Raw genomic sequence first — 14,312 nt, 5'->3', positions numbered from 1 at the left:
GCCTGCGCTCCAGAGCCCGCAAGCCACAACTACTGAGCCCAGGTGCTACAACTACTGGAGCCTGCGCACCTAGAGCCCATGGTCTGCAACAAGAGGAGCCACCGCAACAAAGAGTAGCCCCCATTTGCCGCGACTAGAAAAAGCCCGTGCACAGCAACGAAGACCCAACACAGCCATAAATAAATAAATAAATAAATAAATAAATAAATAAATTTTAAAAAAATTAGACAACTTAAATGAAAAGAACATATTGCTATATGGTAAAAAAGTGCCAAACATGCCTCGAGAAGAAATAGAAAATATGAAGAGATCTATATCAAGTAAACTAATTGAATTAGTAAGTAATAATCTTTCCACAAAGAAAAGTTCAGGTCCAGATGGTCTCACTAATAAATTCTATCAAACAAGTAAGGAAGAAACAACACCAATTCTACACAAATTCATTTGAAAAATAGAGGAGGTGGAAACACTTAACTCATTTTATGAGGCCAGTAGTACCCTGATACCAAAGCCAGACAAAGACATTACAAGAAAAGTACAGTCCCATATCATTCATTAATGTAGATTTGAAAATCCTTAAAATTTTAACAAATCCATTATGTATATTACATATCCATAATGACTAAGTGAGAGGAATGCAAGGTTTAACATATGAAGATCATTTAATGTAATATGCCATATTTAAAAAGCACAAAAATCAAATGATCATCTCAATGAACATTGAAAAAGCATCTGACAGAAATCCAGCACCCACTCATGATGAAACCTCTCAACAAACTAGGAAAAGAAGGGAACTTCGTTAATCTAATATAGAGTATCTTAAAAACCTGCAACTAACATCCTACATAAATGTGAAAGACTGAACGCTTTCCCCATAAGACTGGGGATTTCACTATCACCAGTTCTATTCAACAATGTACTGGGGCTTCCCTGGTGGCGCAGTGGTTGAGAGTCCGCCTGCTGATGCAGGGGACACGGGTTCGTGCCCCGGTCCGGGAAGATCCCACACCCCGCGGAGCGGCTGGTCCCGTGAGCCATGGCCGCTGAGCCTGCACGTCCGGAGCCGGTGCTCCGCAATGGGAGGGGCCACAACAGTGAGAGGCACGCGTACCGCAAAAACAAACAAACAAAAAAAAAAACAATGTACTGAAGGACCCAACAAGTGTAAAATGGAAAGAGAGAGAAATGAAAAGCATCTAAATTGAAAATGAAGACATAAATCTATTATTTGCAGACAACATGACCGATATGTAGGAAATTCTAAGGAATCTTTTAAAAAGCTCCAGAACTAGTAAGCAAGTTTAGTAAGGTCTTATGATATAAAATTAACAAGCAAAAACTCAATAGATTTTTCTATATACTGAGAAAGAACAATCAGAAAATGAAATTAAATAATTTCATTCACATCAAAAAGAAAAATACTCAAGAATAATTTTTTTAAAGTCTAAGACTTGTACATTAAAAACACAAGACACTAATGAGAGCAATTAAAGAAAATCTAATTTAATGGAGAGAAATAACATGTTCATGGACTGGAAAGCTCAATATTATTGAAATGGCAATTCTCTCAAAATTGATTTATAGTTTCAATGCATTGTCTACTATATCTCAGTAAGCTTTTTCTTTTCTTTTTTTTTGCAGAAACTGACAAGCTGATCTTAAAGTGTAGTATATGAAAATGCAAAAGACCTAGAATAGCCAAAACAATTTTGAAAAAGAATAAATTTTGTGGAATTAAACTACCTGATTTCAAAACTTAATATAAAGCTACATGACAAGTGGTGTAAATACAGACACATAGGTAAATGGAAGAGAAATAGAACCCTATATATGGTCAAATGATTTTGGACAAAGATGCCCAGGTAATTCAATGAAAATTGTCTTTTCACCACATGGGGCTGAAACATTTGGATATCTATATGCAAAAAAATGAACCTTAACCCTTACCTCATAACACAGATACCTCATTGAAATAAAGCATGCACATAAATGTAAGAGCTAAAACTAAAACTAGAGCTAAGCTAAAACTTCTAAGAAAACATAAGAGAAAATATTTATGATCTTGTGATAGGAAAAGTTTCTTGGATATGACTCCAAAAGCATGAGCAATAAAAGAAAAAAAATGATAAGTTGAGCTTCATCAAAATTTAAAACTTTTGCTTTTCAAAAAATGCCAGGAAGGAAATTAAAAGATAAGCCACAGACTGGGAGAAAATACTTGCAAAAGATATATCTGATAAAGAACTTGCATAGAAAATATATTAAAAAACTCTTACAAGGCAATAATAAGACAAACAACCCAATTTTTAAAAATGGGCAATAGGTTTAAATTGACAGTTCCCCAAAGAAATTATGTGAATGCCAAACAACTACAAAAAAGATGTCCATCGTTATTAGTCATTAGAGACATACAACCTAAAGCCATGATAAGATATGACAACACATTTACTAGAATGGCTAGAATGACAAAACACAACAAAAGATAAAGTGTGGGCAAGAATGTAGAGAAACTAGAAACTTCTTTATACATTCCTGTGGGAATGTAAAATAGTATGATGATTTGGAAAACAGCTTAGGAATGTCTTAAAAATTTAAACATACACCTACTACACTACCCAGAATTTCTATAAATAGGTATCTACACAGGAGAAGTAAAAACATATGTCCACAAAAAGACCAGCATGCAAAGCTCATAGCAGCATCATTCATAATAGCCCCAAATAAGAAACAGTAAACAAGATGGATTTCAAAAACATACATACTGTATGATTCCATTTATGTGAAATTGCAGAAAAGGTAAAGCTATAGAGACAGAAAGCAGATCAATGATTGCCTGGGGCAACCAGTGGTAGAAAGGATTAATTGAGACGGGCAAAAGGGAACTTGTAGATAACAGAAGTATTCTAAAACTGGATTTTGATGAAGGTTGCACAACTACAGAAATTTACTAAAATTCATTCAATTGTACATTTTTAATGTGGATGAATTTAATGGTATGTAAATTATATCTCGCTAAATCTGTTTTTTACAGACTATATAGAAGGCTTTGAAAAGACAAACTGACAGTACAAACAGATTGCAAACAAAGAAGTAACAAATAAAGCAACAAAGTCTTCTCATCAACAATAATATATGCCATCATGTGGCTATAGATAATACTGTATCGTGTAATTGACATTTGCTAAGAGAGTAGAACTTAAGGGTTCTCACACACACAGAAAAAAGGTAAATATGTCAGGTGATGGATGTGTTAACTTGATTGCTGGAAATCCTTTCACAATGTGTAAGTATATTAAATCATCACATTGTACACTTTAAATATATTCTATTTTTATTTGGGGAAAATTGTTAATATTTTTCAATGTTTTCCATATTTGTAGGGAAAAAATTACTATTATTCTTTAACTCTGTAGTGAGCTTAGTCATTAATTCATGAGTAAGGGCAAAATAGTAGCGACCTTAACAAAAAATTAAAGTCTCGAGTTTACTCTCCACAGATCCTCATTGAAAGAACTACTAAGGGAAGGACTTCAGCAAAAAAAAAAAAAAAAAAAAAAAAATGAACCTGGAAGTGAGGAGTGGAATGCAAAGGCAACTTTCTAAGAAATTAGAAAACATGTTAGTAAATCTAAGTAAGTAGGAGCTTTAGAAAAAGAGTATGGAGAGTTTAAGGACTTGGTAAAACTAAAATATTATAGAAATATTGGTAGAAATAAAATAAACAATCACACGAAAAATGCAAAGGAAATTTCAGAGCTAAGTTAAAGCACTCAAAAGTCCTTTCATATTATTCAGAAGGAAGATGGATCAAATGAAATTTAAACTTTTAAAAATATAAGTTATTATATGTGGCTTTAAATGCTAGGGTAACCACTAAAAGAATAAAAATATATTTGATAGCTTTTAAGCCAATAGGAATAAAGGGAGAAGAGAGAAAATTCAATTCAATAGAAATAATAAAAAAGATTAAGCAAAGGCAACATACAGTAAATAGAAAACACAAAATAAGAAATATGTAATACCAATAACTACAAATGGGATTAAACATGCTACTAAAGTCCAGAAACTCAAAGATTGAATTTTAATAAGTCCATCCATATAGTGTTTGTTAAAGGTATAACTAAAGATGACATAAAATGATTAAAAAGAGACTTATGTTTCTTATAACACAGCAGCAAAGATAATCTGAAAAACCTCCCAGTACCATTCTATAAATACTGGATAATATGCCACAAAGCTCCTTTGAATGCATAGCTGAGCTCACAAGAAAAAAAGGAAATACTCAGGAGGGAAAAGATGGAATGACAAGGCAGAGTAACAGCCACCCCCCGAGGCTACAGCTGCCCTTGGTGGGTGGAGCCTTGGACTTTAATGCCCATGTGGGTCAGGAGATGATTCTGTAGGCTGGAGTTAAATGGAGAATTCAAACCCAGACCTCTGTATGAAGCTGAAGCCCAAGATGGGCTCTATCCTCAACTAGAGGAGGACCAAAAATGACAGGCACAGGAAGTTGTGTCAAGAAGATCATTTGTCTTGGCCAGGACATTGGGAGGAGAAAAAATTGCTTCTATGAGTTTGTACCCAGAGGCCTACACACACACGGAGTGCTAATTTTACTCCAAGTTCATGTGTTCTGAGAGGGCTTAATTGAAGGAAGTGATGTAAGTGGGCCAAGCTGGTAATGTCTAGTGGTGCCTGGCAAAAGCAAACTCCAAACCACTCTCGCAGGGGCACACGTCCACGATCTAACTGCACAGGAACCCACATATCTGCCATCCCTTTGTCAGCACACAGTGACCACTGCCCTCCCCTCAAGATGCCTATCCAGCCAGTAAGGTGTCACATGGGGACAGTAAAATGGAGCTCTGTGGGTGAGTGACTTACTGTAATGTGTCATTAAATTCTGTTCACCAATGGCAGTGTGTGTGCGTTGAGAGTCACGATGAAAGAAAGGGGCTACTGAACAACTAGCGTCAAGCTGTGAAAAAACAGGCAAAGAGGCACTGGTGACTTGCATCTGCGTTGCCCTCCATAAACAGATCTGTACTTCAGACTGGGCAAGCCCTGCCCTGATCACACTGCTGATCATTTCAGCCCAGTTCCTTCCTGTTATACACAAGGAGACCCACAATGCCAGGGGAGTCACCACATCACCTGAACAGACAAGATGGGGAAAAAAATAACTGCCCCAAATCTTCTACCAGGCAGCATGCCTACAACCAGAATGCCCAGACATTCTGCTGTCTCAACCAACACCAAGTATTCATATTGGCACCTGATGGAAGAAATGTTCATGTATTGAGGTATGGGGAAGTCTTTCTGGCTTATACATGATTTGGCTTGAACTTCATGCTAACTCGAACAGCCTGTCTTATGGCCCGTCAAACATGCCTTGTACATTTGTTTTAACCATTAAAGAAAAGATTGCATTTAAAAATCTAAATGGAGTGACTGTGTTTCAGGCATTTAAAATGGAGCCAGGTGGCCACTGTGGATGTGGTTTCAGACATGTTCCTGCATCACTGAGAACTTAAATTTTCTGAAAATTTTCTGAACGGTTATCAAATTCAAGGATACCACCAGCCATGCTCAAAACAGTATCTGCTAGCAGCTGCCAGCTACAACCCCTTGTAACTATGCAACCGTTTTGGACCCCAACCAATCCTTACTTAACAAGCATCCTTCCTTCTTGCCAGATCCAATTATAATTCTTGATAAACAACTCATGAAACTAACTGTAACCTTGTAGTTTTTGTCTTTATAAGTCTCCCCCATTTTGTAGTCTGGAGGAACACAAGTCAAGTGCTTATTGAACCTGTATCTCCTAGATTATAGTCCTCAGTTTGGCTTGAATAAAACTCTCTCCTATCCCTATTATAGATTTTTTTTATTGATCATTTTCATCAACATACCTTTTCAGCTCACGATATTTAAAAGTGAGACAGCTTTAGAGTTAAGCTCAGTCTTTCACTACTTATACCCTGACCTCATTCCAACAAGGCTTTCAGGCATCCTTAGAGAGGCACAGAATTCTTATAATTTTAGATTAAAAAGTTCCCAGGGGCTCTAACGAGGGTAACACTGGTTAGCTTATAGAACTTACATAATGACATTAACAAGAGTGCTTCTAAAGTTTTCTCGTTCTTTATGTGGAGATTTGCTCTTTGATTTGGAAGTAGATGGTCCAGCATGACTATCATCAATCTGGTCGAGTAACTTGCCCTTTTTTCCAAAGCGTTCCATGTATTCAGCTTGAATTTTTTTTAAAAAGGCATAAATTAGTCATCTAAAAAGTACACTAAAATATTTAAGTGGTTAGAATAAAATGCTGAAGCATGTTTTAAGAAAAAAACTACATTCTTTAAGTTCTTAAGTAACCATATTTTCTTTCACTATGAGGAAGTTAAACTAACTCTCATTTTATGTCATCACAATACAAACCTTTATTTCAAGAATATTCATTAATTTATTTTATATTTTGATTAATGTTAATAAACTCAGATTTTCAAATATATTTGCATAGAACCTTCTTAAAATGAAGATTAAATTATAAAAACAGAATATAAAACTATTTCAGAAAATTTAAAGAACCATGATGAAAAAAAGTTAATATTCAATACAATCAAGCTGATAAGTCAAAAATATTAATATAAATAATTTAGAAGTAATGTTTACAACTTATTAAAATCCCCCTTAGAAAAAACTTTAGTATTTGATACAGAGGCAAATTCTGAATACAAAATAAATCAAAGTTTTATTATAAACATCCCAATTCCTAAAATATCAGCTTTTATAGCATTTACAACAGCCGGAAATAACTAAGAACTGGATTCAATTATTTTCTTAGGGAACACACTTGGGATAAATTTTTCTACTTTACATAAATATTTCAGTTTACAATTTCATTGTTCTAATTAACTAAATATTGTGTGATTTTTCTTCTCTAGAAAATGTCCTTGAAGTCTAAGATAGAATATTAGGGTTCTTACCATATGATTGTTGATTTTTAACACTGAACTGCTCTGGAATACCTTCATCCTGCTTTACACTCAAATGGAATGATGGAGCTGCCTGCTGCCACTGGGGCTTTGAACTCACCTGGAATATGAAAGTTAGATAGCATTAACAAAACAAGGTCAGAAAAAAAAACGTTTTTCATGAAATGCATAAGAATGTATAAACACAGATGTTTTCTCAAACAAATTAGGACATCTGTAAAGAAGGCACAAATACCCAATAGCAAATCTCACTAAAGCCTGTGAATGGCACGGTGTGTGACATCTGGGACACATTACCAAAGGCTCTGCTGCTGGTTTGATGTGGGCACCTGTTACCTAACTGAGGTGTTCATTCCACAGAGTTTACTCACCCACAGACATTGGCAAGTGATTTTTTTTTTTTTTTTTTCTTTTTGCTGTATGCGGGCCTCTCACTGTTGTGGGCTCTCCCGTTGCGGAGCACAGGCTCCGGATGCGCAGGCCCAGCGGCCATGGCTCACGGGCCCAGCCGCTCCGCGGCATATGGGATCCTCCCAGACCGGGGCACGAACCCGTATCCCCTGCATCGGCAGGCGGACTCTTAACCACTGCGCCACCAGGGAGGCCCGCAAGTGATTTTTTAAGCCTTCCATCTTAATTAGAGGCACACCGTGCTGGACTCCAATGCTAATGAGTTCCTCTACATTCCAGCTCCAAAGGATCTTCCTGTTCTCATGGCTTCAGCAGCTCTAGATTACCCTGGCAACTCACAAACTCATTCCATCGTTTAAGGCAGGGGTTATAAATTCTTATACCTACACAGTTCTGGCAGGTATCATGAAAGAAGGAGGAAAGGTAGTGATGATAGCTAATTGGCACTCAGCTTCAGTGCTGGGAAATGTTAGGGTGTGGTGGGGACTGTGGCCAACAGGAGAAAACCTACGTCTCCTAAAAAGGCAACAACTAATTAGCTCGAGCCGGTTCCTGCGATAACAGAACACAGACCCACTGTTGCTAGAACCTATGTCTCTTCAAGAAACCCAGATGGGTGGGTTTTAAAGTAGAATGTACATTTTTTTTTTTTTTTTTTTTTTTTTTTGCAGTACACGGGCCTCTCACTGTTGTGGCCTCTCCCGTTGCGGAGCATAGGCTCTGGACGCGCAGGCCCAGCAGTCATGGTTCACGGGCCCAGCCGCTCCGTGGCATGTGGGATCTTCCCGGACCGAGGCACGAACCCATGTCCCCTGCATCGGCAAGTGGACTCTCAACCACTGCGCCACCAGGGAAGCCCAGAATGTACATATTTTTAAACAATGACAATTGAATCTGTGTCTTCCTCTCACATTCAGGCCAACTTGACAGCCCATGCTTGTACTGGCTTTTATTGAATAGTTTTACTCTTCCCAGTCCTTTACTCCTACTTTCAAATAAACTACCTGCACAGAAGCCCTTTTCTCAGGCTCTTCTTTCTCAGGAAAACAAGCTAAAACAATGAATAAGTCAATGCTTTTCCATCCTTCCCTGCCTGCCTTTCCATTCTTCCACTCTCATCTTGCTCCATAAAGGATTTCAGATTCATGGGTGGGCTATGAGTAAGGTGTTCACAAAGGGTGGGAATCAGGTCACCAGCTCAGAGGGGTCGGGAGCCACCAGCATTGGGTCACCCTTGATTTCAACAACAAGGATCACCACCAGAAGCATAAATGTCTGTAATGAAAATCACTCTAGGGCTTAACTACTGCCGGAAAATTTTATCCAAGTACAAACCTTAATATTCAAATGAAAGTTGTTTGTTTGCTTTGGTCAATGGATTTTTTAAAATCTCTTAAAAACATCATCTCCCTTAACACACATGAAACTGAGAAAATGAATGCTGAGAAAATGTAAGATATGGCCAAATATGAACATAAAACCAAGTTTAAATCAGCCAACAAAAGCATTTTAGACTATTATATGCCAATGACAGGAAAGGATTATTATTCAACTCAGCTACTGAATATTGAATCAGGAAATTTTAATTGAGTTTATATCTCTAAACCTATATACTAATAAGACACAACAAACTAAAGGTAATTTTTATTTTTTTCTTTTAAAATTTGTCAAATTTTTAAACAGAAAATGCCTATTCCATTTCAAATCTTGTCTTTTAAGCTAGAAAATTTAAGATAGATTTTGTAGAAGCATAGAAAAGGTGCTATGGCTCAATTCTATAGAATCTGGCATCATTAAAAAAATTTCAATTAAAATGTATATTTTGAAATGTTCATTTACTTTATCTAAGAATATTAACTCAAGTTTTCTAAGTGAAAAATGTCCTCCATTTTAAATTATCAGGAATCTTTCTCTATAAAGCAACACAAATTCACTTTTATAGTTTGTTCTCAGCTTTTAAAATATCTTTCAAAAAATAATGCTTTGGATGAAACTTGAGAACATTATGCTAAGTGAAATAAGCCAGACATAAAAAGACAAATACTGTATGATTCCACTTATGAGGTACTTATAGTAGTCAAATACATAGAGACAGAAAGTAGAATGCTTGTTGCCATGGACTGACAAGAGGCGGAAACAGGGAATTAGTGTCTAATGGGTACAGAGTTTCCGTTTGGAAAGATGAAGAGTTCTGAAGATGGATGGCGGTGATGGCTGTACAACAATATGGATGTACTGAATGTCTATGAACTATAGATTTTAAATGGTTAAAATGGTCAATTGTATGTTATGTATATTTTATCACAATTTTAAAAAAACCAAACAGTGTTTGCACTGAACCTCCACTTAAGCTCAACTTCCAGCAGTTACAAGAGCAAAACTCAATGGCATTAAATTCAATATAGCTACTAAATGGTAAAATTTATCACAGTCAAGTATATCTTACCCAGCACTTGTCAACTGAAAATGTCTATTAACTGCCTCTTCCACAGGACAATGACAATTTTTACTCATAATAATAATAAAAAGGATGGCAAGATCTGAAGAATCTTCTGTGGAATAGCATTTCAGTGCCAGAAGATGCATCTCAAATATCATCTACGCTTCTTACCTTCAAACTCAGAAACTGAGGCTCGGAGAGGTAAGTGACTCCCTCAGATGGCAGGGCCATAAGTGACAAGGATGTAACCCAAAGCTTCATCTCCTATTTCCAACACTGATATATTTTCTGTAGACAATCTTAGAAATACTTTTATCCAGAATATTCAAACATACTGTACACACTACTAGGAAATTACAGCTTACACTTACTTTATTAAGATAGTTATTTTTCCTTTTATGTGCACCTCAGAATTTCTCAATCAGAAAAGTCAAATTGAGCACAAAATTCAAAATCATAAATTCAGTTACTTATTTACAAGTTTGAAACCAGTAAACATTTTTAAAAGGGCAAAAATCCAATGAGAGTCTATAGGTAAATTACCGTAGCCAATTGTGGTAAAATTCTTACTGGTGTCTTGGATTTTTCTTTGCTGGATGATTTATCCTGCATTTAAAGAAAAAAAAGTTTACTCTGTTAATGATACAATTGAGTCATTCAACCAAATTTTACAGAGGATCTAAAGTAAAGCACTTAGTATTCAAAATATTTAAAGACATACTCTACTACTTTTTTTTAGTTTATTTAATTTATTTATTTTTGGCTGCATTGGGTCTTCGCTGCTTTGCACGGGCTTTCTCTAGTTGCGGTGAGTGGGGGCTACTCTTCTTTGTGGTGCGCAGGCTTCTCACTGTGGTGGCTTCTCTTGTTGTGAAGCATGGGCTCTAGGAGCGTGGGCTTCAGTAGTTGTGGCACGTGGGCTCAGTAGTTATGGCTCATGGGCTTAGTTGCTCCGCGGCATGTGGGATCTTCCCAGACCATGGCTTGAACCCGTGTCCCCTGCATTGGCAGATGGATTCTTAACCACTGCGTCACCAGGGAAGCCCCTCTACTACTTTTTAAATTCTCAATGTTTGTCTTAGAATTGCTTTTTCATAGCAAGGAAAGAAAGAAAAGTGGTATCCAAAAATACCCATCAGAAAGCTTTAAAAATGAGCCAAACCTTTTATCCATTACATTATCCCCTAGGAATTTAATCTGAACCTAGTTAGTGTCCAGGGTTTACTGTACTCCACCTCCCTTCTCTATCACTAAAATACCATTTCTGTCCTATTGACAACCAGAATGCTCCACTTCCTAAGCTGACAATGTATTCAGGTTAATGCATCATCAGGTTACTGTAAGTAACATACTTTTTTTTTTTTTTTTTTGTGGTATGCGGGCCTCTCACTGTTGTGGCCTCCCCCGTTGCGGAGCACAGGCTCCGGATGCGCAGGCTCCGGATGCGCAGGCCCAGCGGCCATGGCTCACGGGCCCAGCCGCTCCGCGGCATATGGGATCCTCCCAGACCGGGGCACGAACCCGTATCCCCTGCATCGGCAGGCGGACTCTCAACCACTGCGCCACCAGGGAGGCCCACATATACTTTTTAGCAGCAACTTTCAGGGAAAAGTGCTGTTGCTTCCTTTGAGTAGAGGATGATTCCATGGTAGGAATTCCACCTAGGTAAGAGGAAGCACTGTTGAGAAAAATACTTCGATCTATAAAGCAGATTATAAATCGTGCTTTTTGCCAATTGTCAATTTATTACCTCTCAGCTCCAAATCTACCCTTTTTGCCCCCCTTTGTGATTGGGCAGGACTCTGTAACATTTCTCCTTTGCCAACCAGAATTAATATTACAAAGGGTGTCAAAACAACAATGTGAGAGGAAGGGACTGTCTTCCTGGTTCCAGGGCTTTTTGTCATTGCTTCCATGGTGTGGCTGCCAGCAGTCAGCAGCCTGTGGTGTTGGCTGACCCAGCCTGTGGTGTGTGGCTGACCCAGTGACAAACACCCTCCAGCAGGGTTGCAGGTTTCACAGGCATCCCTAAGGGCAGCTTCCCAGAAAGTTTCCCTTACATCATAGAGGAAGACTTTCAAACACTTCAGCACGCAAGCAAGGTGGTTTTCTCACCTCCCAGCCTAAGCCTGCAACACCTCAGCAAACATCTTTGCCATCCAGGTGGGCCACAGCCATTCCCTCTCCAAGGGGTCTTAATCCAGGCTTTGGAGAAGAAATGGATCTTCCAAGTTTCTTCCTCGAGCGCTCTCCCTTACTCCTAAAGGGAATGGCTACTTCTTATGTCTGCTAACCCTGTATTTTTTTAAGCTACATTGTCCAAAACAGCATCCATTAGCCACCTGTAGCTACTGACCACTTGAAGTGTGCCACATATGAAGTGAGATGTGTTTCAGTGTAAAATATGTACTAGATTTTGAAGACTTAGTACAAAATACAAAAAATTTAAATTATCTTGCCAACCTTTATATTGATTAGGATATATATTGATTACATTGTGTGCTGTGTACTGTTTTAAGAAATTTACATGAATTATCTCATTCAGTTCTCTTTACAACTCTGTGAGGTGAGCAGTACACCACTTCTGTTCCTACTGTATACATGATGACTTTTTATATGAGGTACTATCTACCCACACAAAGCATACATTCCAGTCAATATTTTTTAACATCTTTATTGAGGTATAATTGCTTAACATTGTTGTGTTAGTTTCTGCTGTATAAAGTGAATCAGCTATACGTATACATATATCCCCATATGCCCTCCCTCTTGTGTCTCCCTCCCACCCTCCCTATCCCACCCCTCTAGGTAGTCACAAAGCACGGAGCTGATCTCCCTGTGCTATGCGGCTGCTTCACACTAGCTATCTATTTTACATTTGGTAGTGTGTATATGTCCATGCCACTCTCTCACTTTGGCTCAATTTACCCTTCCTCCTCCCCGTGTCCTCAAGTCCATTCTCTACGTCTGCATCTTTATTCCTGTCCTGCCCCTAGGTTCTTCATGACCTTTTTTTTTTTTTTTTAAGATTCCATATATATGTGTTAGCATACGGTATTTGTCTTTCTCTTTCTGACTTACTTCATTCTGCATGACAGACTCTAGGTCCACCCACCTCACTACAAATAACTCAGTTTCGTTACTTTATATGGCTGAGTAATATTCAATAGTATATATGTGCCAAGTCTTCTTTATCCATTCATCTGTCGATGGACACTTAGGTTGCTTCCATGTCCTGGCTATTGTAAATAGTGCTACAATGAACGCTGTGGTACATGACACTTTTTGAATTATGGTTTTCTCAGGGTATATGCCCAGTAGTGGGATTGCTGGGTCATATGGTAGTTCTATTTTTAGTTTTTTAAGGGACCTCCATACCATTCTCCATAGTGGCTGTATCAATTTACACTCCCACCAACAGTGCAAAGAGGGTTCCCTTTTCTCCACACCCTCTCCAGCATTTATTGTTTGTAGATTTTTTTGATGATGACCATTCTGACTGGTGTGAGGTGATACCTCATTGCAGTTTTGATTTGTATTTCCCTAATGATTAGTGATGTTGAGCATCCTTTCGTGTATTTGTTGGCAGTCTGTATATCTTCTGTGGAGAAATGTCTATTTAGGTCTTCTGCCCATTTTTGGATCGGGTTGTTTGTATTTCTGACATTGAGCTACGTGAGCTGTTTGTATATTTTGGAGATTAATCCTTTGTCATTTGCTTCATTTGCAAATATTTTCTCCCATTCGGAGGGTTGTCTTTTCGTCTTGTTTGTGGTTTCCTTTGCTGTGCAAAAGCTTTTAGGTTTCATTAGGTCCCATTTGTTTATTTTTGCTTTTATTTCCATTTCTCTAGGAGGTGGGTCAAAAAGGAGGTGGATCTTGCTGTGATTTATGTCATAGAGTCATGTCATATCTTCTCAAAGAACCAGCTTTTAGTTTTATTGATCTTCGCTATCGTTTTCTTCATTTCTTTTTCATTTATTTCTGCTCTGATCTTTATGATTTCTTTCCTTCTGCTAACTTCGTGGTTTTTTGTTCTTCTTTCTCTAATTGCTTTAGGCGTAAGGTTAGGTTGTTTATCTGAGATGTTTCCTGAGGTAGGACTGTATTGCTATAAACTTCCCTCTTAGAACTGCTTTTGCTGCATCCCATAGGTTTTGGGTTGTCATGTTTTCATTGTCATTTGTTTCTAGGTATTTTTTGATTTCCTCTTTCATTTCTACAGTGATCTCTTGGTTATTTAGTAGTGTATTATTTAGCCTCATGTGTTTGTATTTTTACAGTTTTTTTTTCCTGTAAAAAGAAATTACAACTCACACCGCAGAATTACGGAGGATCATAAGAGATTACTATGAACAGTTTTATGCCAATAAAAAATGGACAATCAGAGGGAAATGGAGAAATTCCTAGAAAGTACAATCTCCCAAGACTGAATCAGGAAGAAATAGAAAATAGAAACAGAC

General features: G+C 37.6%; 1 protein-coding gene across 1 annotated transcript in view; it reads right to left on the bottom strand.

Moving 5' to 3' along the window:
- Nucleotides 1-14,312, bottom strand: part of DNAH7 (dynein axonemal heavy chain 7) — a 243,777-nt gene that overhangs the window by 215,509 nt on the left and 13,956 nt on the right. The window contains exons 2-4 of the mRNA XM_060105782.1: nt 10,393-10,455; nt 6,990-7,098; nt 6,104-6,251 (exon numbers count right to left, since the gene is read on the bottom strand). Of these exons, the coding sequence (XP_059961765.1) occupies nt 6,104-6,251; nt 6,990-7,098; nt 10,393-10,455 (320 nt within the window). The remainder of the gene's footprint in view (nt 1-6,103; nt 6,252-6,989; nt 7,099-10,392; nt 10,456-14,312) is intronic.

The sequence above is a fragment of the Mesoplodon densirostris genome, chromosome 8 (genome assembly GCF_025265405.1).
Source record: "Mesoplodon densirostris isolate mMesDen1 chromosome 8, mMesDen1 primary haplotype, whole genome shotgun sequence".
In the NCBI taxonomy this organism is placed as follows: domain Eukaryota; kingdom Metazoa; phylum Chordata; class Mammalia; order Artiodactyla; family Ziphiidae; genus Mesoplodon; species Mesoplodon densirostris.
Note: the sequence above shows the minus strand (reverse complement) of the source record. Positions and strands in the feature narration are given on the sequence as shown.